General features: G+C 45.8%; 1 protein-coding gene across 2 annotated transcripts; it reads left to right on the forward strand.

The window, feature by feature from the left end:
- Positions 1–392: 392 nt before the first annotated feature.
- NDUFA10 (NADH:ubiquinone oxidoreductase subunit A10) lies at positions 393–26,366 on the forward strand. Of its 2 annotated transcripts, none has more exons than XM_033065148.1 (10): positions 393–539; positions 1,352–1,520; positions 1,752–1,967; positions 2,050–2,136; positions 3,060–3,181; positions 4,592–4,671; positions 7,691–7,745; positions 10,924–11,009; positions 16,425–16,533; positions 25,928–26,366. In XM_033065148.1, the coding sequence occupies exons 1-10, from the start codon at positions 408–410 to the stop codon at positions 25,994–25,996; spliced, it is 1,125 nt and encodes a 374-aa protein (XP_032921039.1). In that variant the 5' UTR covers positions 393–407; the 3' UTR covers positions 25,997–26,366. The 2 variants fall into 2 exon arrangements, with proteins under 2 accessions (XP_032921039.1, XP_032921040.1); XM_033065149.1 differs by having other exon boundaries at positions 393–509.

Here is a 26,366-nt window from a genome sequence, read left to right on the forward strand (position 1 = left end):
CACCTGAAGCAGGCAGCAGAGGGAATTGGGACAACTGGATGTGCAGGTATTGAAAGCAGACGTATCCCAGGCTCCATCCTGCGGGGACCTGCTGGCAGACAAAGTGCCGGCATCCTGTCTGTGCTTTATACCTGCTTCCTAACCCGGCTGTCCCTTATTCCGCCTGCTTCCTAGCCCGGGCAGCTCCCTATTCCGCCTGCTCCCTATCCCGGCGGTTCCCGGTCCCCACCGTTGTCCCCATCCCCGCTGTCCCCCGCACCCTCTCCCGCCAGAGCCCACACAGGCCGTGGGCGTGGCCTTGTGTGAGGGGAGGGACCGCGTGATCCCGCTGCGCCTTCGTCACCTGGGGCACCGCCTCCCAGCCTGACGTCATCACCCCGCGCCACCGCCCTGCGCCCGACACCACCATGTCCTTGTTGGTGTCCCGGCTCGGCCGGGCCGCGGCCGCGCGGGGCTGGGCGAGGAGCTCCGGGCTGGGCAGCGCCGCGCTGAGCTCCGTCCGGCCCGGGGTGAGTGCGCTGGGCTCCGTCCTGCTGGGGGTGAGTGGAGGTGGATGGACTGGGCTCTGTCCAGAGCTCCGTTCTGCTGGGGGTGGATGAGCGGAGATAACCTGGGCCCGGGGATGCCTCTCCCTTGGGAAGGGATACTCCCGGCAGAGATCTGGGAAAGGCGGCGAAATGTGAGGCAGACTGGAGCAAATGCGGGAGAGTGGGGTGCAGCGACCTTCGGTTGTGGCTGTGGTCAGTTATGGTGCGGAGAAAGGCGCTCAGTAAAAATGAATGCCCCTGTGTGTAGGGGAGGTCACTGCACCGCTCAGAATGACATTTCTACAGTGTTTACCCAAGTCTGTGTCAGGCTCTGAGCAGGGCTCAGAAAGGCCCTGCCTTCAACCCCACAGCCCAGGGGGTCCTTCTTGCCACCTCTCCGAGATCGCGGAATAGTTAAGGCTGAAAAAGACGTCCGAGGTTACCAAGTCCAGGCTTTTGCCCACTAAGCCATATTGAAATAAAGGTGTAATTCTCCTGAGAGTGGGTTTGGTATTATTATGTGCCCAAAACCACACGAAAGTTGAATGTGATGTCTCTCTTGGAACTTTGGGTGTATTGTGTGCCTGGCCTTCAGACTGAAAATTGTTTAATGCTTTCTGTCCTCTCGGCCTTTAATTTCATGAACAGCTTCCTAGCCTAACTACTGCTGCAGTTGCTAAGCTGAAATGACAGTACTAAGGTTACTGAGTAAAAATTCCTTGTATTGGATGTGTAAGGGTGTGTCCTGTGTGCGTGTCTGAAAAAGTTGTGTTTTCAGTTAAAAACCCCTCCACATTTGCTGATTTCCATGTGTTTTCTTCCAGGCAAGAATCCACACGAGCCCTGAGCAGAGCCTGCAGTATGGGTGGCTGGCCTATATGTTGGGAGAAAGGGCCAGCAAGAAGTTCACAGAGCACAGCAAAGTCTTCACAGTGGAGGGCAATCTGTCCTCTGGGAAGGGCAAACTGGCCCAGCAAATAGCAGAAAAACTGGGTATGTCTCACTCATAGAGTCAGTGTGCTCACTGTGCTCCTGGAGAGCTTGGATTTTCTACGTGGATGTGCTTAGAGCAGCCCAGCTCTCCCTGGGCAGTGCTCAGGGATTGGGTTCACTGCCTAGAGGGGTCAGAGCTGTTTGGGAATAGGAAAAGGGAACAGCTGTGTATTCAGTAGCTGAGGAGGTGTTTGCTACTTATTTCTGCTGTGGGGTTCCTCTCTTTGTCAGGAATGAAGCACTTCCCTGAGGCAGACATCCACTACCAGGACAGGATCTCAGGGGATGGGCAGCTGCTGCCTGAGAAGTTCAATGGTTTCTGTAACCTGGAGAAGTTCTACACAGACCCCAGGTCTCCCGATGGGCACTCATACCGCTTGCAGTCCTGGATCTTTGGGAGCCGTGTCCTGCAGTATGCCGACGCATTGGAGCACCTGCTCAGCACAGGTTGGGGAGTTAGGAATGCTTGGGGCTGGAAGGGACCTTGCAGCTCCTTTTGTTCCAACCTGGAGTCTGTTTTCCCTTGCAGGTCAAGGTGTGGTGCTGGAGCGCTCTCCCTACAGCGACTTTGTGTTCCTGGATGCCATGTTAAAGCAGGGATATGTCCACAGGAGATGTGAGTTCCTGCCAGCAAAAGGAAGCTGTTGTGCCATAATCTCTGAAGTCTGGTAGTTCACTTCACTTTAAAAAAGAAACAAAAACATTCCTGCTTGGAAGGAGGGATTCCTTTAAATATTCGGTGTCCATGTGTTGTTGGGTGGAGCCAGTCTGGTCTTAATGGCATTGAGAGGATGAAAGATAAAGAGCATAAATTGAAATGCAAAATGTTTCATTTTTAAGGGAAAAACCCTTTTTCACTGTGAAGGGAGTCAAACCCTGGAGCAAATCACCTGGGATCTCCCCCCTGGAGATACTTAGAATGCTGTGGGTGGAGTTCTCAGCAGAGAGGTTGAACTAGGGGATTTGAGGATGTTCCTCCCAACCTGAGTGGTTTGGTTTGGAGTTATGGGCACTGAGTAAATCTGTTCTTTTGACTGCTCCTGAGGTGGAGATAACTGTTTTCTTGAGTGCCTCCTGTTTTCACTTTTGCATTTAAGAGGTGTCTATTTGTTTTTTACCACCTGCTGTAAGTTGCTGGGTGACTTTGAGAGCTGGTTATAATGATCTGTGTGTCTTGCTGCTCTGCATTGCTGGGGCAGCAAAACCCAGCAACCCAGCAAATACAGAATCCCAGTTTAGATTGTACTGGAATCCTTAGGGAACAAATGTTTTGATCAGAGATGATGCTGCTTACTGTCTCTAAATGGTGGAGGAAAAGCTGAGATTCCTCTAAACCCGAGTCAGGAATAAAGTCCCTCTTTGATATAACTGGGTTTAGGTTCTTGGATCTTGGTGCATGGAATTTCTCTGGAGATAGTTTATTCTGCGAACTTCCTGAATTCTGTTTGAGGAAAGGTCTACCCTAAACGTTCTCTATGAGCCCAGAAGAAGAGACTGCAAATACAGAGGTGGGGAATGTGATTCATTTGTTTTACACAGGCCTCGATCACTACAAAGAGATCAAGGAGATCAGCATTTCTGAGTTGCTGCCACCTCACCTGGTCATTTATGTAGATGTGCCTGTCCCAGAGGTGCAGAAGAGGATTCAAGAGAAAGGCAAGGTAATTTGACCCCTGATTATTGCCCGTTTATCTCTTACTTTTATTATTACTTGTCTCTCAAAACTGCTGCCTGCTAATCTCTGCTGTAATCGCACCTTATGTGCCAGTCCTGTGGGGTTTGCTTCTGAATTCTGCTTTGGAGGAGCTTCTTGTCCTCTGAGGTGTGAGATCTGGGTGGTGGTGGTGACTCTGTGGGTATTCTCATATGCTTGCTTTAAAAAAAGCAAGAATCAACTTTGTTTTTGTGACTGCATCGATATGTTGTCATTTGTGGAATGAGAAATTGTTGTAAGAGCAGATCAGTTTTATACCAGGCTTTAGTAGCTGCCACTTCAGGAGCTGTGGGCAAGTGCTGTGTTGCTTGCAATGCACTTAGACCTGATACATTTCTTATTCCTGAGTGGCAGGAGCCCAGCTGGGCTCTCTAGCTCCTGCTTGCCAGTTGACTGCTTCCTCACACCTGTGCTGTGGTTCATGTGTGTGTCACCTGGGATCAGCAGGTTCACTGAACTCCCTGAAATCCAGCAAATCACTGCTGGATGACTGTGTTCTTTAACTTGTCTTGGCTCAGGAAAGCTGTAGGGTGCTTTTAGGGAATGACTAATCTAAGTAGGGTTTGTAATTTGGGGTTTTTTCCCCCACCTTTGATATTTAGATATGTTCTTGTAACTGTTTGGAGATCTGTTATGAGGATTAAAAGATGTTTGTCTTGCCTTGTTCAAAGGCTGTGGGAAATGCAGTTTAACTCTGGAAAACCTGGTAGATTAAAAGAAAACTTTGATTTATTAGAAAAAAAATAGCAGTTAAGGAGTTCTTAGCCCTTGTTGAGCATGAAAATCAATGGTATTTTGGAAACCTTTGGACAGAAATTGCTGACATAGCAATTTGTGCCTTTTTGTGGCAGCGCTGAGCTCTGTAGGGCTTCTTTGGGGAACACATGGTGGATCAGAGAAATTCCTGGTGTTTTGCAAACGTGGCATTGAAAGTACACTGTGTGGAAAAGCAAGCTGGTTAACAGCAGGGGTGATAGCCATGAAATTTCACAAAATTGGAGTGGTGTTTGCCCATGCACTTGTCTGAAACTGTAGAAATAGATGCAAATTTGGCCTCCTTATGGAAAAGGTAGACTCAGTCTTCTCCTGTTTTCTGGGTGATTGTTACAGCTCCCTGGAATGTGGAATTAGCAGGGATGAATCAGTCCTTGGAAACCTGAGGGCTGCTCTAGATATTTCATGGCACGTAAGCAATTCCAAACCCTCCAATTGCCTTAATTCTTTGAAACTTCCACTGATGTGCATGTGGTTCACTTAGATGTTTGACTGCTTATTCCAGAGTGAGCCCTTGGAGTCTGTGCTGGTGGGAAAAGAAAGGAAGTTAATTCCACAGTGTTTTATGTTTGTTTGTTTGTAGCCATATGAGAAAAAGGTGTCTCCTTCCTATCTCCAGAGCATTGAGGATGCTTACAAGAGGACCTTCCTACCAGAGATCAGGTTAGCAAAGCAAAATGTTTTGTCTCTTAGGTCTTTGAGGAAAAAAACCTTAAAATCTCTGCCAATATCAACAAATCATGTGCAAAAGTCCTCCTTGTGCTACAGGATACAGTATTGTGCCTTAATGAAGGAGTGCTGCATTCACAGCACAAGAACTGTATGAGTGTAGTTACCTCTGCCATGCCAGCATTAGAAGATTAAAATGGGTTCATGAGTGATGAGCAGAATGCCACAGCTATGGCTGTGTGTACTTGTACAGCCTGAGAAGAGAGTGATGTTATACAAGCTTTTCTTAGGCCTTTTTGGAAAGCTTTAGGGCTTCTCTCTCCTCAAAAAGTCCTGTCAGTTGTTACAGAATCCAGAATGGTTTGGGTTGGAGGGACCTTAAAGCTCATCCAGTGCCACCCCTGCCATGGGTAGGGACACCTTCCAATATCCCAGGCTGCTCCAAGCCCTGTCCAACCTGGCCTTGGACAGTTCCAGGGATCCAGGGGCAGCCACAGCTTCTCTGGGCACCCTGTGCCGGGGCCTGTCCACCTTCACAGAGGATTCCTTCCCAATATCCCATCTATCCCTGCCCTCTGGCAATGGGAAGCCATTCCCTGGGTACTATCTCTCTCTGGGCTCCCCTGTCTTCCTCTGTCTGGGAAGCAAAAGTATGTGCCCTGTAAACCTGGGATGAAACAGAGCTTGTCAGCTCTCCCAGTTTCTATAAAAGAGCTCTAAGGAAATTAAAATCCTCCTAAAAATCTAAAAGCAGGATTCTGGTCCCTTATAATTCTGGAAGGGAAACTCAAAGGGTATCAGATGAATTAAGTGTGTAAGTCCTGGTGTGTGCAGGAGGCTGATGGAAATCAGAGTAGATTCCTAGGTGTTTTGTAGCCTGTGTGTACCCCTGTGGTGTTTAGTCCATCTCCCCGGGCGGGTCAGTGTGATGGCTCTGCCAGCTACTGAAGTGGATAACTCGATATTGAGCTTGTCACTCATGCAGGCAGGGGCTGTTGGTATCAGGGAGGGCCAGCAGCCTCCCTGTGTGTCCCCCTAGCCAGCTCCTGAAAAGGAATGGGAAACCTTGGGAATGTCATCCCCCTGAGGGCAAACTGCTGCAGTCACTGGTGGAGAGACACCTGCTGCTTGTTCTCTGCATCAGATCGCACATACATCTCATGGTGGTCAGTGAGGCTAAATCCTGCTGGGATTTCACCTCTTGGCCCTCTCTTTGTATGTACCTGGTCAGTGCCCCTGTCAGACCACCCCCCTCTGCTCGGCAGCCTGGCAGTGGATGGGCTCCTGTCACAACCTGTCACACTGCTCTGTGTCCCTGGCCCCTGAATCCAGCTCTGTGTACCGCAGGGTGGTTCCCATCTGGGATAGATGCAGAAGCCACAGCTGCCTTTAACTGTCTGTTTGCTGGCAGTGATGCAGGGAGCTGTGTTCACACTTGGCTGCTACCTCTTGGTCTGCCTGGTTTGACTCCCTGACTCCTGGGTATGCTCTAAATCTAGCCCAAACAGACTAGCTAAAAAGAGTTGTTATAGACTGCTGAGCAAACTCCTGCATGCTTTCCATGCTGAAGTTTGTTTGCTTGTTCCTTGAAAAGCAGTTTGTTACTGGGCAAAACTCCTGTTACCTTGTACTGTTTAACTGGATCAGCCTAAAGTAGTTTAGAGTGGATTTTTGCTTTAAAAGTGATGCTTTTTTTCTAGCTGACTTGTTATGAATGTCTTTTAATGTTTTTATTGGTAGTGATTTCTAAGCTGGGTGCTGAGACAGGTACTGCCTGATGATTTGGAACAGAGTGTTTGGGTTCTGTTTCATTTATCTCTTTTCCTGGAGCAGAGCCTTAAGATTGGTCATGTTCTCTTTCCTATCCAACACTGCTTCCACTGAGCAGCTGTTTTCTCTTAAGGAAAGCTCTGGTAATCTGCAGAGTCACTGAGCAGCTGTTTTCTCTTAATGAAGCCCTGATAATCTGCCGAGTCAAATCAAGAGATGGAATCAAGTGATTTGATCATTGTCCTTAATGCAATTGCCAGTGTCAAGCTCTGCTGAAGCCTGACCTCCCCCTTGGGCTGATAATGAGGAGAATCTCTTATTCCAGAAGTCTGTCCCATTCCTGGAAGTGTCCAAGGCCAGGTCCTACAGGGCTTGGAACAACCTGGGATAGAGGAAGGTGTCCCTGTCCATGGCAGGAGGTGGAATAGGATGAATTTTAAGCTCCTGTCCCACCCAAACCATCTAGGATTCTAGGAATTTTCCTCTGTGCTCCTAAACTTTGCTGTGTGATGTTTGATATAATGTCCACATTGGGCAGCTATTCCAGGGCCTTCCAGGTTTTTCAGCTGCAAACAGCTATTGGTGAATGTTTCTGAAGATGTGTAGAATGAAAGGTTCATGTAGGAACTCCTGTTGTGGCTCTGCTCTGCAAGTGCTTTTTCTCTGAAGGCCGCTGGCTGATGAAGAAAACAATCTTAAAACCAGGAAACATTACCTTTTGAAAATTATTTTACACTTACAGATCCTGCTCCCTGCATTTGTATTCATTCAGCTAGCTCAACCTGAGTAAATAGTGATAAATGAATACATTCTTCTCCTGAAATGACTCACAGCTAGTCATACACTTGGAAAAAGTCTACTGAAGTTCTGGGTTGGACTGAAAATTTCACTTATTTTCAGGTAGATTGAGCAGCTCTAATGGGGCAAGTATCATCCATTAACATGGTCATCGATTTCATCAATTAAATGAAAGCAAATTAATATGTGTTGTTTTAAAATTTTTTTTCAACTGAAGTTATGTAGATATCCAGGCCATTTACCCTTTAAAAGCAACTGTCCACCAGCAAAGAAGCAGCTCACAGGTGCAGCAGGAATTCTATTGCAACAGCTGGGAGCAGTCTTAAAAATTGCAATGATTCTGGTTCAGTGTTTATGCTTTTTAACTTCAGTTTTGCTCTCTTTTTGGGGGGAGTTTGGGTAGAGCAATTTTATCAGGGGAATTCAATTTCTGTGTTCCTTGCAGTGAGAGCAGTGAAGTTCTGCAGTACTCAGCAACTGCAGCTGAGGACGTGGAGAAGGTAAGTTTTGCTTTTCTGGGAGTAAGTTTAATAGATTTCCCTTGTTTCAGTGAACTTTATCCCTCATGGAGGGTTATTAGCAGGATGACAGAAGCCTTTTGTTTCACCATCATTAACTTTTCTCTCTAGCTGCTGTTCCTTGAGGAACAAGGTTTTTGAGATTCTGGACAGGTTTTTGGGTTCCATTTCAGTTCTAGGGATAGATCTATTAATAACAGTAATATGATATTAACTGCATAATAATATTAATCCTGTATGGAAGCTTGCCAAGGAGTCGTCCCCACTTGGGAAGAGGAGAGGAGAATTGCTTATGGGCAGTGTCACCAAGGGCTTTTTGGGTCTTCATCCTAATGAGGTGAAATTTCTACCCTACTTAAACACAGCCCAAACTCCCTCTCCTCCTATGTTATGTGCAGTGCGATCTTGGCAGAGAGTTGAGTTTTATATATGTATATATATCTGTATGTAGTAGCCTGTACCTCATTAAGCTTATTAGCATATTCAAAGCATTCATTTTAATATTCAAATGACCCTTAATCAGACTAAAATTACTTTTTTTGCCCGAGGTGTCCTTCCAAGTTCTGGTTATGTGACTGTGTGAAGCTGAGGTTGTGGTGTGCCTACAGAGAATCTAGAGCAATTACAGTGGTTTTTTTCTGGACAACAACATACAAGCATGGATAGGAGTTAAGAGCTGTGGTGTTTCATGATGGGTACTTGGTGAATTAAAGGAAAGTTGGGATGGGGGTTAAATTCCTGTTTTTTCCCTGTCCTTCTCTCTGGACACATCTCCAAGTGGTCAGAATAAAGCAGGTAGTTTCCTCCCTAGATTTTTTGTAGTAAACCCCATTGCTAGAGATTTGATTTTAATCCTTTAAATCGGGGTTTAAAGTCAGTCTAAAGCTCTTACTGTTCAAGGAGTGACTCTCCCGAGGTCAGCAATCTTGTCATTGCTCTAAATAGGGTCATCAGATGCACCAGAGGAATCCTTAATTTGTTTGGACAAATCTGGATTAGGGGAAGGATTATCATTTGGAAGTTAAAGTACAATGCCACAGACTGATTAAGGGTGGAAAAGACCCTATAAGATTATCCAGCCCATGATGTTGTCATTGTCGTTGTTGGGTGTTGGTGATAGATATTGGTACGTGGAAGAATTCAGTTGTTTTTTCTCCCTTTGCTGTTCAGATTCATTTTCTCTTTGGGATGACACAAGAGAAATTTGGAAATAAGGGTTGGCAGGAGGGCTTTGGCGTGTGTTTACACAGGTGTGTCCTTTTGACAGGCAGCAGTGTTCATTAGCCCACTCCAAGCTGTTTGGTTGGGGATTTGGGAGCTGAATTTTTTTATGCCTTACAGTTTAATAACTTTTGGTTTGCTCAGAGCACACAAACACAGCTTAGCTATGATTTTTTGCATATCCTAGAAAGGTCATTTGGGGTTTCCTGTTGTAATTAACTTTGGTTGTGGTGGCTGAAGGGGTAATGAGTGCTGAAATGAGCTTCATTAGGGTGTTTTGTAGCTGCGTAGCATGAGGGTAAAACTGGGAATACAAAGTTAGCTGTATGTTTAATTTCTTTTAAAGCCTTGGATATTTGTTGCTAATTCCTGGGGGATGCTAGGGTATTCCTTGTAAATTAAGAAGTTTTGTCCTGGTTGCAAAACTGATGCCATTGTTAGGGAGCCGCTGGGAGAGATCTTCTGACATCATGATAACAGTGAGCAAAACTAATTTGGATACAGATTCTTCTTCCCCTGTAATACATTGTGAGCTCTATTGCAGCAACTCTGTGATTAGTGCTGTTATCAGGTGCAGAGAGTTTCCAAAGCTTTGCAGTGGATTGGAGAAGGAACTGCTTTTGTTCAGCTTGTCAATTAAATAATTCAAAGAAATAATGGCTGTTTGAACTTACCTTACACCTTTCTTCCTCTCATCTTGGAGTTATGTTGCAGCAGTTTGTGCCTCAAAAGTGTTTATTCAATCATGTCCAAACCATTATTTCTCGCTATGAAAACATAATTCTGGTAGGAATGGATCTTTATAGTTGAGGCTACTTTGTATTAGCACTCGGTTATCATTTTTAAAGTGGTAATGGCTGGAATTTAGTGTTTGCAGGGAATAATTGCAGTGGATTGAATGTAAAGAAAACAAGGATTTTTCATTTAGCGTTCTGTCCCTTCATTGCTGACATGTGCTCTCTTGGTGGGTTGACAATGTGCAATCAGGACTTTAGTCGTGACCTCAGCTTTATCCTTTCCCTATAGAAAAGGTCTCTAAAGAGGGTTGCTTGGAGCTGTAACAATCCACTCTTTCCCACATTTCTCCAAGGTGCTGTCTCCACCTTATCAGGCACTTGAAGTGCATCCTTCTGACACCAGGGCAGGTTTCTCTCAGCTCCAGGCAGCCAGGTGTGATGAGCAATTACCTCCTGGAGCTGCAGAGATCTGTTTTCTGGTGAAGCCAGGCTGTAAATAAAACCCGGGGTTAATAAGTTTGGGGATGCTGAAGGAATTGCTGAGCTGGCATTGCTTCTTTGAAGAGCTCTGAGTTGTAAGTGTTACCGTTCCTTTCATGCATGGGTGGGTGCTGATGGCTGATGAAATCCTGAGCCCTTGGACTCATGGCTGCAGTTCCTGCAGGCCTGAGTTTTCCAGCCTGAAACATGCCTTCAAAGTTTCTGTGCACCGAGGCAGATGCTACACCTGCTGCCCTGCCTGTCTCAGGGAATGTATTACTGAGCCTCTCTGGGAATAAAACAGACCAAACTCTGGCTTTGTAACAAAAAGGCACTCAGTTTAGACTTCTCTCCATTTCCTCCTCATTCTCCCTCAGGGATGAGGTTGTACCTTCTTCGATTCTCAGCCCTAGTGGAAGATTAAGGAAGAATGTCTTGGATCAGGTAACAATGTGGCAGCAAGGCACCTCTCGGCCTATTCATTCCCTGCCATCCAAAGCTGAAAGCACAGGAGGTTAGGAGATTACCCCATGTGTGTGCCCAAAGCTCCTAGCAGCCTCCAGAAATAGAACTGGGAGATGATAATTTTATCTCTAGACATGTGCCTTGTTACTACAGCTTTAGCAGTGAAGCATTTTGCATTTGTTTAATAACCTATTTTATTTATTTAATGGGTTTGTGGCTCAAACCACCCCTCAGTGAGCTTTCTTTTCTGATTCCAGGTAATTGAAGACATCGAGTACCTGAAGTTTGACAAGGGGCCATGGGTGGAGCAAGATGATGTTTCTTTCCATCACTTGAGACTTTAGTAAGTGTGATGTCATCCAGCCACTGAGCAGTTCTTGGCATCAAATCCCAGGGAAAGTGGTCAAAGCCATGAGTTTTTAAAGGTGGTGTATTTTGTAATATTGGTGCTTGGCACTGGAAGGTGGTGTGGCATATTTGCTGCTGATTGATGAGACTAGAGGCTCCAGAAAAATTTAAGAGTGGTTTTTGTCAAAGATCCTTGTCTGCCCAGTTGGAAGAGATCAGACTCAGACAGTGGAAAGTGACTTGTTGGAATAGAATTCAGTTTGATTTTAAATAATTCTTTGCAAGTGCACCATTTTTGATTTGTCACTTTTGTTTATCTAGATATCTTTGCATTTTATATAAAGACTATAGCTGCACTTGTAAGGTTGTTAATACCAGAAGTGAGACAGAATCCCCATTTTGCTGCAACTTCAGATTGAATGTGCAGGTGGAAATTTTAGTATAGTTACATTTTTAAAACAAAATTCAAGAGATACATTATTTTCTGTTTGTCTCACAGGTTGGTAAAAACACAGATTTTTAAATTGACTGTCTGCTCCTAAGTTTGTGTCTTTGTTACAGGTATTGGATTAGTAAATTAAACTTTTTTTGCGGACTTTCTTGCATTTTATTTTTCTGTGCTGTTACTTCAAATACTTCCTAAAAATAGAGATAATGCTCCTATTGTATGGTTTTTCTATCGGGTAATGAAGGTGGATTGCAGAAGAGCAGTGCTGGGTGGTATCGGAGAGGAACAAGTCATGATTTGGGTACTTTGTATGTATCAAAGATGAGGTTGCTTCGTGTAATAATTGGAGGATAACATCTGGTGACTTAGGCCCTAAAGAATGATCACAGTCAGACTTCCTTTGAAAGTGGAAAGAAGTTGCTTGTTTTCCTGTGGCTCCACACTAGTGCAGGTATTGAGAAAGGATTATTAATTATGCTGAGTAGGAGGGAGCTGACCTTACAATTACAGTAGTGTGTTAAGATACTGTATGAAAATTATATTTCACAGTTTTAGAAGGGAATAAGTTGCTTTAAGGACTCAAATTTTCATGGAACCCTGGAGGAGGGTGAAAGAGTCTTCTGCACAAGGCTCTTGTCACTGTTGGTAATATGAAATAATTTGTTCTTTTGGCAAAAACATGGGGCTGTTTGAAGATCCCAGAAAGTAATAAGCTGCTTATTTAAACCACAGAATCATGAAATATCCTGCATGTAAGGGACCCACAGTGAACATTGATTCTGGGGTTTGCTTTTGAATCTTTCTTTGTGCTGGGCTGTCAGGGCATTGATAAAGGGGTGACATCACATCCTGTTCCCATCTTGAGCTCATGCCTCATTCAGCTGAGTGAGGGAACCCTGGGGCAGTCTGGGAAGAGCCTCTTTGAAAAATTGTGTGTGTTTGAACATGGTCTTTCCCCATGGTAACTCCAGAAATGCAGGGAGCCTGCTGCAGGCTGGCCATGTTGGAATTGCATGCTGGATTCAATCAACCCAGGTGTGAGTCAATGAACCTTAAGTTGATGCTTTTCTCACTTTTTCCAGCGCCTGAGAAGCAAAGAACCTGTGGTCCCCAAAGGTGTGCAGGTGTCCTGTGCCTGTATGAGTTTGGAGTTTGTCCTTTGGAAAGCATTTTTCCTGCAGGTGCCTGCTTGTGTGCTGGCACATGCTGCCCTCTCCCGGGTGTTCTGGCAGGCTCCAGCAGCTCCTCAGGATCGTTTGGGTGGGAAAAGCCCTCTGAGATCATGGAGCTCACCATTCCCTCAGCACTGCCAAGCCCACCATGAGCCTGTGGCCCCAGGTGCTACACCTGCATGGCTCTGGAACACTTCCAGAGACCGTGATTGCACCACTGCCTGTTCCCAATGCTTGACCACCCTTCCCGTGAGGAAATTCCCCCTGGTACCCAATCCAAGTTTTGCTCTGCTTGGTTTTCCACCTGCAGTTGCTTTCTTTGCTCTTGGTGCTGTGTCAGCCCTGCCGTTCCCTTCCACCCTCAGGTTGTACCAGCGTTCCTGGGGGACCTGGATGGGTGAGCAGAGCTGAGGAGAGCTTTCATCTAATGCATGGAATCCCCAGCAGGGCCTCGGAGTGATTAATGCAAATTAGCCAGCTAATCACACCGGTGAGCCACACCCATGGGCAATCAGCTGCATAATGATCCCTTTTATCTTCCTGCCTGCCCTTAAGTGCTCTCCCTTGCCCTGGCAGCATGCTTGTGGGGTCTTGGTAAATGGTGGAAAAGGGCTGTCTTTGTGGCTTGGAAGCTGGAGGGGTCTTCCAGAGGATGTTCTTCACATCTTCTCTTCCTCTCCAACAGAAATCGTTCTGGCTTTTTAAGTGCCTCAGGGAGCTCCTCTGCTGCCTCTGCACTGTCTAGGCATGTTTTTATCTGGACCCTTCCCAGTGACACATGTCTGTCCACACTTACTGCAAAATGAATCACGTTTGGGATGAGGAGCTGCAGGCTGTGTAACCTTGCCTGTCTTACTTGGTCAGCTTGTGGGGGCAACTTGCTGTTGCACCCAGCTTGTTGCATTAGACAGCTGCACAGCTAAATCTGGTATGCTCCTGAAGCTCCTTCAGAACCTGGGAATGAGGGACAGAGACCCTGCAGCTTTGCTTGGCAGTGTAACTTGGCTTAGCAAAGGGAAGAAGTGTCCCTGTTGTAATGTCTGATTACAAAAAGCAGGACTAGAGGGGCTGGCTTTGGAACTTCTGTCGTGGAGACTCCAAAAACTTCCTGAACTGTTAATTGTGAAACTTCTGGCACTGTGTTTTCTTTAGTACCTTGCTTCTCTCTTCATCACAAAATCATAGAATCCCAGAAAGATTTGGGTGGAAAGGACCTTAAAGCCCATCTCATCACTCCCCCTGCCATGGGCAGAGACATCTTCCCCTATCCCAGGCTGTTCCAGGCCCTGTCCACCCTATCTCATTGCTGCAATTGAAACACTTATTTTGTGATTTCCTCTTTGCAGTGGCTTGTCTAGGTTTGAAGAGCTGTTGTTGCATCTTCTCCCCTTTTCTTGCAGAACATTTTGGAAAATAGTTTTTGTTCTTGGTGTTGATGGTGAGTGTTTGCTCACCAAGGCAGTGGCTGTGCTTCACCTTGGCCATGCTATACCTGTTTTGCCTGGCCAGATGAGGGAACTGGAGTCCCTTTGGCAGAAGGAGGATATTAATTTCATCTTTCAACACAGCTTAGCTGGAATGGTTTTGTGGTGTTGGCTTTTAGGCCAGTGAGTGCTTTTAAGTTTCTCTTGTCACGCGAGTTTTTGTGACTATGCCAGTATCGGGTGTTGAGAAATCACAGCCCAGGCTATGCAAACTCAGGGGTTTTTTGTTGGGTTGCCTGGTTTATTTTTTTCTAACCAGTCTCCTGTCTTTATCCCACTTTGCACCTTTGGCAAGCTTCATCAGACTCTGAAGCTCGTGGTGTGTGTCCTGTTGTGAGCTGCCTGTGAGGCAAGCAGGAGTTCCTCTTCTAAAAAGAAGCAGGAATGTGTCAGTCCTGATCCTTCTGCTTATGCAGTTGTGCTGGATAAAGTGTATGAATGAGTGTGTAATAAGTGTTTTTGGAGAAGAGATGAGTTATCCATTGCTCTAGGGTGATTACTGTGGAAGAAGCATAGTTAAGAAGGTTATATGAGCTAAAATTTGATGTTCCTAAAGTTTTGGGTGCACACAATCACTTCATGCTCTCAGTTTCTTTTCAAGTATGACTTAATCTGGAAGGTAACAGTGCTATATGCTGAGAGCTCCTTCAGGAAAGTCTGGTAGAGTGTCAGAAAAGAATAAATAGTTATCATTTTCTGCTGGGGGAGAGAGAAAAAATGAAAGAAACATAAAAAGGTGCCTGTAAATGCTTCCTGCTGAGCAGGGAATTAGTCCTGGCAAGTGGCTGTGGTTTTGTGGTCAGGCATTGTTGTGGCAGGTGTCTTTGGGTGTGCTTTTGCTTAGTATTCCAAATCATTTCTAAAGGTGCAGAGAACATGGAGAAGCCATCAGTAGCTTTCATTATTTTTTTGTGCAAAGAAGTTTTGGGAGCAGCAGGTTTGTCATTTGGCCCTTAACTAAAATTAATTGTGCCTGGGAGTTGTCCTCTCCAAATGGCGACTTGGCTGAGATTCAGGAAGGAATGGATTCACTGCAGATTGGGTGACTGCAAAACCTTATTTCCATGTGTAATGTTATGCTTTATATGTGCCTGGACTCCCTTTTGTGCCTTCCAGCATGGGAAATAGACATTTAATGTTGTTGAAGTTGAAAAATGTTACAGTTTATAGGAAGCATCTTTGGTGGTGAATCCTGATCTTGGAAAGGGGCATTTATCCTCACCTTTTCCCATCTGAACTTCAACTGGATTTCCTTACAAATGTGTCTGTAGTGGGATAATTTACAGTGTGAATATCAGGGTATGTTAGCAAACAAACCAGTTCACTTGTTGGAACCCTTCATTGCTGAGAGGAAAGGTCCCAAAATTTATGATTCAGGGGTAAAAATAATTGCTTGAAGATGAGGAGCTTTGCTCAGGGCATGTGCTTGATGTGCATGTTGGTATTTGTTGAGAAATGGAATTCACTGAAAACAACCCAATGTGCAGAGTTTCTGGTGTTTGATTTAGGGTTTGGCCAGTGCTGACTGGGAAGGGATGTGTTTTTACCAGCCACGTGCAGGTGGCACTGTCGGCCTGTGGACAGCCACAGGCAGCAGGAGGCTTTCTAGCAGTTTCTCGGGCATTTTAAATTCAGCATATCTGAAAGTGCTGGTGCTGTGCAGAGTGGATTGGTGGTGGATCCTGAGATCCATCACTGTAGCTCTGCAGCTTCCTCCAGGTGTTCCCAGGCAGGATCCTGGAGGCACTGCCTCTAGACCCTCTCACTGTCTCAGTACATGTAGGATGGGAATTTAGCAAGGTGGTGTGTGGCATTCAATAAAACCACTGGTTTTTACACTGCTTTTATAGAAAGCACACAAGCCAGAGGGGATTAATGGAGAGGGGTCCCAGCAATGATGGAGCATCTCCAAGGAGGAAGAACCTGGGAGGGGAAATGGAGAAGCAGAAAGCTGGAGCCGGGGCGGACTGCAGGCAAGGATGAGGGGCAATACATCATGGATTTGTGAGGAGAAGGATGAATGTTTGGAAAACAGCCCAAACCTCTGGAAGCTATATTGAACAGAAAAGTATTCTTTAATCATAGAATGATGATTATGAATCCTAGAATGGTTTAGGTTAAAGCCCACGCAGTCCCACCCCCTCCTGTGGGCAGGGACACCTTCCACTGGATCAGGTTGCTCCATCCAAGCTGCATCCAGTTTGGCTCAGAACATTTCCAGAGATGGGCAAGCCACAGCTTCTCTGGGTACAACACCTGGCTGTTGTTGAGGCAGGGTTTGAACTGAGTGCTTCTTTTCCCCTCAGTGTGCAGGACAAGTCTGCAGTGCTGGATTCTGTGTCCGTCCCGAGCTTCGTCCCCGAGATCACCATTGGCGGCTCCCAGTACGACAAGATCTACTACGAGTACCGAGCGGTGAGTGCTGCTGGGGAAAGCTGGGGGACACAGCCAGGGTGCTCCTGGCTGTTGGGGCAGCCAGGGGACATGGCCAGAGTGCTCTCCTGGCTGCTGGGGACACAGCCAGGGTGCTCCTCACTATTGAGGACAGCCAGGGGACATGGCCAGGGTGCTCCTCACTGCTGGGTACACCCTACCTCGCCCCCATTGCTACTGGGAACTTCTTCATTTTGCCCAAATCCCCACCTTTTTTGAAGTTCGGCTTCCCCCCAAGAGGAATAACCAAGCAAATGGTTTATTTCATAAGCTGGTTTTATTTTCCTTTTTGTTTTGATCTTTTGATGTGGACTAGAGGATAAATGGCTTTAATTTGTTTCTGTTTCTTGTGCCATGATGAGTCTGTGACCTCTGAAATCTGAAATAATCCCTTAAGTCAAACAAGAAAATTGGAAACCCATGGTGACTCCTTATCGAATGCTGAGGGAGGGGGTGTTTTTTCTGAGGAGGAATGAATGCTGCCTCGCTTCCCCAAAGTGCTGTTGCTTTAAATAGAGTGTTTCTGCACGTGGGCATGCATCCAAAGCCTGTTGTGCCCAGCATTCTCGCACACCTCATGCAGGCTTCCCACACAGGGTTTTAATTAGCTCCTGCCTTGCTGCTTCTGGAGACAGCAGCTTCCAGTATCCCCAGAGCTCTGCCCTGGTGCTGCTCCATGGGTCTCTGGCATGGGGGCCTCTCCCCCTGCACACAGGGCTTTGCCTAAGGGCCAGGTTTTGGAAAAACTCCTTGGAGAAGTTGTGGAACTGATGATAATACTGAATGGCCAAAGTTACGGTTGAGCCTCTGTTTTCCAGCTGGGTTGAAATCTTCTCTACCACTGCATCTTATTATTTTCCAAGCAATCTTGAATACAAAGGAAGGAATATACAATATAAATTGTTAGAAACTGTGGTTTGCATAATCCAAGCACTATCATTTTTCTTTTCCTGATAGTATACAGTCTCTTACTGAGATTAACATGTAAACTACAGATTTGTGGACTTGTTTGAAAACTGAACTACCAATGTTTTCTTCTGGAATAGGCAGAATAGTCCACATAATTTGTTCCTCCTTGGCTGACTGTGTAGTGGAGAGGCTCCTGGGCTCACACTGTTCTGCCTCATTTGAGATGTGACCTTTCCAGCTTGTCAAAGGGGTTAAAGCTAAAGTTTAAAGCATTGGAAAGCATCTGAGGTTGTCTAATGGGTTTGAAAACTCCCTGGTCCAGCTGAGAAATTGCTCTCAGGATTTCCTTCTCCTTGCTGTCACATTCTTTAAATCCAAAACTTGAAGGTCACGCTCAGAATTTTTGGAGCCCTTCCCTCTGAGGCTGCCTGTGCTGTGCAGCACAGATTTGGGCAGGATCTGCTACCTGCCTTGTCTCTAGCACACAGCATCCCTCTGCACTGCCAGTGCCTTTCTTCCCCGAGATGAGAGGGCTTTTTTTGGGCTGAGATGTCCCTTTGCAGTGGAGCTGGGAATTACTGAGGCTGCCTGACACACAGCTAGATGTGACCTCAGTGCTGTGTGCTGAGAGCCAGGGGTGAGACTTCTGAAAGCCTTTTTTCCTCTGGCTGTACAGCAGCACATCCCTCTTTGTGCTGGCAGGAAACTCAGAATGTCCTGGCTCATCCAGGAACTGGCTGCCAGGAGAAATTGGTGACTTGCCTTGCAGATGTAGCAGAGGGATGCTTAGGAGTAAGAATATGGATACCTGGGAAGGAAAGCTGTGCTCTTGGATTGCTCTGCTCCATGCCAGTTAGTTGACAGCTGAAGCTGAGTGAAAAAAAAACATTGCCAAACTATAATCTCCCTTCTGCAGCCTTGTTTGTAGGCCCTGATTCAGGAAAGTGCTGTGGAAAGTGATAATATCCTTTGGAATCAGGAGGAGTTGCTAGTTTCAGGAAGTATTCTGTTAAATTTAGGCTGCATTAATATTCTTTTTCTCTCTTCTGAGTGCTTGGATACTTGTCATCCTTTGGTGGTGTGGTGGGCATACTGGGATAGTGCACAATGCAAAAGATGCTGAGTTTTCCTGTTTTCCGTCAGCCACTGGAAAGAGAAGCACAGAGCCAACCCCACCTGCTGTTTTATGTTCTGAGGATTGCATTCTTTGTGCGGAAACTTTGAAGAGCTGGGTTTTGTTTTGTTTTTTCCCCCCTCCAACTTTGATTAGCAAATGAAGGGCTGTATTTTTTTTTCTCAGTCAAGGCTCCTGTGCAGAGGTCAACCAGCACAGGCACAGAGAGCAGATGAGCTTCCAGACACCCAGATTTGGGCTGGGAGGTTGTTGGGTCTATAAAGAGGGCATCACAGGCCCCTGCCTTGCCCATGTCTGTGCAGGGATGGTCACAGCTGTGCTACCACTTTGGCATTTGAGGATAAAATGTTTGGGCTCACTTGTAAGTAAAGTTTAGAGGACTTGTAAGTAAAGGCTTAATTATGGGATAATTACAGAAGTTTAACTTTTCCTTGTGGGAAACACGTGCTTTTAAAGTTGATGTAATGATGTTTACCACATAAATACAATGATTTGCATAGGGGTTCCCCCTCACCTCCCCCAACTACTCCTAAATCCTTGATCTTTCCAATAGGCAGCAAACTGCTGTGCTTTTCAGAGCTCCATGCACACAATTCATGCTGCCTAATAATGGTGGTTTTCAGGGATTTGCAAATTCCAGGCAGAAGCTGTGTTTTGTTAAAAATATTTATTAGAAGCAGCTAAGAAGGAGGAGGGAGCATTCTTCAGAGTTTGAGATTTTAGTATGTATACTTTTCCATGAAATAATGAGGTGGCCACATACAGTTCTGAATACTCAAAACTCACCTTTTTTTTTTAATGTATATCCTCTAAATTTCTTCTGTAAGGGTTCTTTTCATGTGTGAGGAGGTGGCTTTCTTTAACCTTCTTACACCATGAAGCCCTCTGACAGGGTCCATCAGTTCTGCTCAGGGATTCAGAAACTTCTAAGGATGCTTTTCTGGCAAGGGAGAAGCAACCTTTCAGTCAGGTTCTGTAGATCAGAGATAAGCATGTTCATTCTTCAGGGAAGCAACATTATTTTAGGAACTGTCAGACTAGTAAAGGCTTGACTGCCCTTTTTTTTTTTCCCCCTTAACAACTGCTGTATGTCTCTGCCTTTCTTCCAAGTGCACACAATCCCCGGGGATAATGCTCCAAACGCAGTGTGCTGTGTGCGCCCTGCAAAGCTGGTGCACTTAGGCAGATGTGTTTGCAGTGAAGATGAAAACAAATGGCTCTGTTTAATGGAATCAGTGTACTTAAATAATGTGCTGATGTACTTCACACTCCTGCTGCATCTCCTGGAGTGGAGAAAAACGGCTTCTTTGACGTGTTTGCTTTTCTGTGTACATAAAAGTGCAGCTGCTTGCTGGAATTCAGAGAATCAAAGAATCACAGAATGCTTTGAGTTGAAAGGGACCTTAAAGCACATCTCATTCCCACCCCCTGCCACCTTCCACTGTCCCAGGGTGCTCCAAACTCCAAGGTCCAACCTGGCCTGGGACACTGCCAGGGATCCAGGGGCAGCCACAGCTTCTCTGGGCACCCTGTGCCAGGGCCTGCCCACCCTCACAGGGAACAATTCCTTCCCAATATCCTATCCATCCCTGCCCTCTGGCAGTGAGGCAATTTTGCCTTGACCTGTGCCTGGAAAGATAAGAGAAGGCTCTCATTTTATTTCCCTCCCTGTTTTTCTTGGTGGAAGATTGCTTTTGGAATACAGGGATGCTGAGCATGAGGCAAGGAAAGCTTGAGCAGATCAAAGTCCTGGCTACTGCTGTGAGTTGCAGTGCAGCTCCTTCCACAGCTCAGGTGCCTTGCCAGACTTCATCTTTGTGCCGTGCTCCTCATCCTCCTCCCTCCTGCCCTCGGGCTTGGGAATGTGGGGTTGGCAGGGCCCTGCAGTCCTGTGTAGCAGCAAGCAGAGCAGAGGGGAATCCCACACTTTTCCCAGGCTTTTCTTCACTCTTTTCCATAAGGGTGCAGCCTTAGGAGGAGGAATCCTCCAATGTCTGCTGTGCCTCCAGGTTTGAGGTGGTTGCAGGGCAGTAGCTTTGAGGGGTGGAAGGTGAGCCTGCAGCACGAGTCAGCTCTGTCCCACAGCCCAGTACTGAGAGTGCTGGATGGATGAGCTTGTGTTTGCAGTGGAAAATCACAGCCAACCCCAGAGGGAGGACATTAAGGGAAGACTCCCCAGGTTTGAGGGGCCTGAGAGCAGCCTTAGCCCTTTTTGGCAGCCGTGGGGCTAAAGGTGGCTGCTGGCAGGGCCCTTAGTTCCTCATCTCTACTGAGAGTGCAGAGAGCTCCTCACATAAAAATCTCCTAAAAGAGCTACAGAAGGAATACTTGAGCTTTCAGAAAGCCAGAGTCTGGATCAACAACAGGAATAAGTCTTGCCTTTGCAGGAGCAGGGAGCTTAGGATATCTTTCCTTCTCCGTGTTTGTGATCGTTGCCATAGCTGCTGCCTTTGATAGAACCTTCTGGTTTTTCTCTCCTGCCATTTTTTTTCTTGGCTTGATGAAGCTTTCATTCTTTTTAGGATCAAGATCTCCTTTCCTAATTCTGTTTTAAAGGAGGTGTTTGACATCTGTAATGCCCAGCCCTGTCTCCTCTTGAATCCAGGAAGGAATGAGATCAGACATACAATAAATTAGAAAAGGCTTCATTTAAGTTTTTTTTCTTTTTCTGTTTTATCTCTGCAAAAGTATTTTTAGCCCTTTCTAAAGTAACAAGATGTTGCCTGGCTAGGTATCAGTAAGACCAAAAGAACCTGAGGAATAACAAAAACCTAGGAATGACAGTTGTTGCTCAAGGATACCTGGATGTTCTCCCCTTCCCAACTTCCCACTTTTCCTCTGCTTTTGCCAATCCTGTCCATATGGGGAGAGTGTGAGAGCCCCTCTTTAAGGACAGGCAACTTCTCCACCCTGCTCCCCCTGAAAAGTATCATGGACAATTGGCAGAGATATCTATCCCAGGAATACTAGGGAGTAAGCCTGACAGACCTTGGAACTGTCTCCAGTCTTGGGCTTGGTGGTTGTGTCTGTTTCATTTTAGATGATGGCCCCTGCTGTCCCAGGCACTGGCTACCTCTGTAAATTAAAAAGACACTTTAATGCCAGTGAGATTTGACTAATCAATTTTTAACTTGATAGTCTTCCCTGTGAAAGAAACGCTTTTTTATGTGGGAGCACATCCCCCTTTCCCAAACCCCTCTCAATACTGTACCTGTGCAGGGATGTGATCCCCAGGGTAGATCTCTGTTAAATTAAAATTAATTGGAATATAATTTAATAGTGGGGTAACATCTCCGTGGATCTTACAGTGTGAAATAGAGTCAGTTAGAGGTGTTTAACTGTGCTGTGTGGCTTGAATTACTTCCTTGGCTTTTCCCTGCACTATCTGGTGGATAAGTGATCCTCTTTCCAAAGGATTTTTATTGACTGTTTTTCTAATGAGTGAGTGAAGGGTAGGACAGCAGCCACTGAACAGTTCCAGCAAACTGGAATTGTTTTAGCCTCAATTCAGTGAAACATTTGAGTGCTCTTGTTTTCTGGTCTGTGATGGATGTTAACAGCATTGAGGGTTTTATAGGAGTGAGGCTGTCTGTGCCAGGCCTTTGGGAACCGAGCCATGCACACCTCAGATGTATGTTTGGGGGGGAACCACTCCCCTTCCCTGCTTTAACTGCTGCTCTGGAGCTCAGCATCTGTGGAGTTGGAGAGGATCATTGAGCCCAACTTAAACCCAGCAGTGCCAAGGTCACCACCAGCCTATGTCCCCAGGTGCCATATCCACATGGCTTTTAAATACCCCCAGGGATGGGGACTCTTGGCAGTCTGTGCCAAGTGTGACAGTTCTTTCCATGGAGAATTTTTCCCTAATATTGATTCCAGTGTCCCCTCATGCATCTTGAGACTGTTTCCTCTTGTCACTTGGGAGGAGAGACCAACCCCAACTGGCTACAACCTCCTTTTGTGCAGCTGCAGAGAGTAGCCAAAGGGGGAATAGTAAGAAACAGTCAGGAGCCAAACAGTCTCAGAATCCAGCTAATATCTGCAGCTCCATGTTCCTAGATTCTCTCAGATTTTAGCTGTGTGCCTACAACACTGCCAACCCTTTGGAAGCAAGGATTTCTCCTGTAATCAGCAGTCATCTGCTCCTAGCAGTGATGGAAGGGGCTATTATTGTGGCTGTTCTAAACAGCCACTGAAGGTTGAGGTAGAGATATTGATGAATGAGCCTGAACTCCCAGAGTAATGACTCTGCTTTTAAGTGCTCTTTGATCAGTGCTGCTCCAAACAGGCTATTTATAGAGCTCCTGGAGCTGTGGAGCCCAGCTATCAGCACAGAGCAGTGCAGCAATACAAGGTAAAAATGGCAATTCTGGTTGTTCCCCAAAGACTGGAAAACAAGGCAGGCTCCTCAACAACCTTTCCAGGTGGTTAGAGCTCTCCAGTGCTCTACCTGCACATGCCTGCTGCAGAATGATCCAGTGCAAGCAGCTGGCTGGAGCTGCTTGTTGCTCTTCTACAACCTCTGCCACTTTATGGGGTTTTTCATCATGTTTATAGTTTTGACAGGCACTTCTGTGGCAGGTTCTTAATTTAACTGATGAAACGGTTTTGTTTTCATCTCTTTTCCTAATGCTCTTTTAAAATTGAGCAGTTTGATGCCTTTGAGCTGACTCTACCTTTGAGTACAGCTAATTTCAGGAGTTTCATGCTCTGTGTAATAGATTTTATCCCGTCCCTCTGGAAATAATCCTCACTGCCAGCTTTTGGGCTCTGTGCAGTGTAATGCAGCAGGCCAGTGCTTCATTCTTACTCAGTTTCCATGGAGTGGAAAAATCTGTTCCTTGGTGACCTGGCAGGAGCTCAGCCTTGTCTGCTGCTGCAGGGATGTGAGGGAGCTCTTGAGGCTGCCTGGTAGGATCTCTGTGCTCATAACATCAGGGAATGGTTTGGGTTGGAAGGGACCTTAAAACTAATATCACCCCCCCTGCCATGGGTAGAGACACCTTTCACTGTCCCAGGTGCTCCAACCTGGCCTGGGACACTTCCAGGGAACCTGTACTGCAAGAGAAGGTGACTATTCAGTCCTTCTCTGTTGTCTTAGCTGCTGGCAAATCCCATAGAGCTTTTTGCTATCTCCTTTCCATCATCTCTTGCAGCCAGGCTGCCCAGCCTAGACAAACCCAGCAGCCTCAGGGCTGGTCTCTGATTCCTATCCCTGCCCTTGTGCTGGCCAAGAGCAGCCTGGGAATTTCAGTTGGGTGCACTTTGGGGCACCAGCCTAACCAGAACCAGCACATCCTACCCCTAGCCCTGTATCCCCACACCTTCCCTGGTGCTCCTGCCCTGCCTGTTCCAAAGTGTGCAGCTCCTTTACTGCAGTCACGGCTGGGAAAGGTGGGATTTGAAGTGCATGCTTTGGGGAAGTGGTCTGTGTCACTTGTGCAACTCTTGCACAGAACATCAATTCCCATCCTCCTGCTTCCTAGGTAATATGGGGTTTGTTTACTCTGCTTCCCTTTTGGTTTTTTTTTTTTTTTTTTTTTTTTTTTTTTTTTCGTTTTTGGCTATTTTGAAAGCTTAGCTGTAACAAATCCCCAAACTCTCCTGCCTTTGCCAAGGCCCACTGTGAATGATGGAGTTATAGATGAATACTTATTATAACACTTGCTTTGATGTCTTGCATGCCTTTAACCAAAGGCACAAAGGGAATTTGTTTTGGACGATGAATTTGAATTATGTTTGGGTTGATGTTGTAGCTTTTTAAAGAGGGCAGATGTAGCCAGAAACAAAACTGTAAACTGCTGTATTTTCCCAGAGATCTCCCATTGCTTTAATAATCTACTTATCTGGGAATCTATTCAAGTATCAAAGGACCAATTATGTGCTGCCTGGAGAGGACCATGGAGAGCTGTTTTTGTGTCACAGGCTGGTCACAGGAGGTCTCATGTCCTCCCTGGCTCACTGCTGGAAATCTGTGGGGCAGAGATAGTAATCATTTATTTTCATCTCTCATCTCCTCTTTGCTCAATAGGGGGAACTCTCAACAGGACTGTGTGGTTTCTGCTGATGTTTAGACAAGATATTAATTGAAAGATCTCAGAAAAACTGATCACAAATGGTTTGTGACAAGGCAGGGAGTGGGGACTGTCTCGTGGATGAGGTCAGGTCTTTTGTCAGCTTGATTTTTAGGGAAAGAAGCGTCTTGTTTTTTGACATTCAAGTGAATATAAACAACTACCCTTCCTCCAAACAACAGGCTTAATCTTTTATTAAATAGCTTATTTTTGTGGCCTGAATACAGATCTTACCAAGACTGCATCTTGCTTCTCTGCAGGGGCAGCTCACCCCAACAAGATCCTCTTACAGGTTTTTTTGGAAAGGAAAAATCCTCAGGACAAGTCTGGGGTCTAGTGTGAAACCAGTGTTTGTGTAGAGACAGAGCAGATGATCTGTGCTTAATTATTTGGAGAGCCTGCCAGCAGACAGCTTATTTTTAAAGGAAGAGTTTTATTACAGCATCCTTGCTGGCTTTGGTCTTTCTCACCAAACTCATTGGCTTTTTTTCTGGTGCTTTGCTTCTGGGGTGCAGTATTGGAGCTCAAAGGTGTTCTGTTCCATTTCTTTTTCATTCCTGGAGGTAGGAATGGATGTTCTGGAGATGGATTCTGCTTTTGGAACCAGGGCTCACCATTTCTGGCATTCCAGGTTGTGGTCAGTGCCTTCCAAAGTGTGCTACTTCAGCACTGAGACTCACAGGCTGCTACTTAGTCCCAGGCTTCCCTGGAAATTTGGGTAAAGGCTTCAAAAATCTTTAGATTTTTCTATCCAAAAGTGGTTCCTGGCTTTGCTGATGAAGGCAGGCAGATACTGCTTTTGCTTTAATGAAGTTAAGTTCAGCTCTTGAAGGCTAAATCTGCAGTTTCATTTGAACAGTTTAATTTAATGTGGTAATTAACTCAGTATCTCATGCATTAAGCATTTCATATATTTAATAATGTGTGTGCCTATTTTGGAATGAGATTCAGTTCCTCTCCTCCATGATACAGTTAGGGGAGCCATCTCAGGCTAGGTGGAGCTGGATGAATCTAGGTGGAATGTGGTGCTGAGATCAATGGCTTCGTTTCCATACATACATTACGGGTTTTGTATCGTGGTTTTTGCAGTCCCTTCTTCAGCTGCACGGCTCAGTCTTTTCTGAGAGATTGATTTTTCTGTAAATTTTATCATTGCAATGTAAAAATAGTATTTCATGTTCTGTAGATCCCACGAGGCACTTCAGAACTTTCTGTGTGGAGTACCCAGAGTTCTGACTGAGCTTTCTGCTTTCTTTAGCTCCCTGGGCGCAAGTACAGGCCCGGCTACAACGCTGACGCTGGGGACAAGTGGATCTGGCTGAAATGAAATCTGTTCCTGCTAGAACCCTGGCAAGGATGGACCATGGGACCTCAGGGAAGAGGAACCACGTTCAGTGCACCTGTTCCACTTGTATGTCACTTGTATGGCACCAAGGAAACGCTGCTTAATTCATTTTCCATCCCCAGCAGAGGGGAGTAGACTCCCAGAAGGAAAACCATTCTTCATTGTTTTTCCCTGAGAAACTCAGGGGTGTTGGATGGTCAGTGTGGGATAGCCAAGTGAGCTGGGGCAGACTCAACATCAGAGCTGAACTTTCTCTTCCTCAAGACTGTGGCCTATTATTATCCAGGGTTATTGTTGTACTGCTGATTCAAGAGAAATTAAACCTGTACCCTCTTGGCTCTCACAAAGTTAA

The sequence above is a fragment of the Catharus ustulatus genome, chromosome 7 (genome assembly GCF_009819885.2).
Source record: "Catharus ustulatus isolate bCatUst1 chromosome 7, bCatUst1.pri.v2, whole genome shotgun sequence".
Lineage (NCBI taxonomy): Eukaryota > Metazoa > Chordata > Aves > Passeriformes > Turdidae > Catharus > Catharus ustulatus.

Excerpts from the sequence above, each read along its gene's own strand:
- NDUFA10 (XM_033065148.1), top strand. The coding sequence starts at position 408 with ATGTCCTTGTTGGTGTCCCGGCTCGGCCGGGCCGCGGCCGCGCGGGGC. Across the intron at positions 540-1,351 it reads TGGGCTCCGTCCTGCTGGGG|GCAAGAATCCACACGAGCCC; the intron begins GTGAGTGGAGGT and ends GTTTTCTTCCAG. Across the intron at positions 1,521-1,751 it reads GCAAATAGCAGAAAAACTGG|GAATGAAGCACTTCCCTGAG; the intron begins GTATGTCTCACT and ends TCTCTTTGTCAG.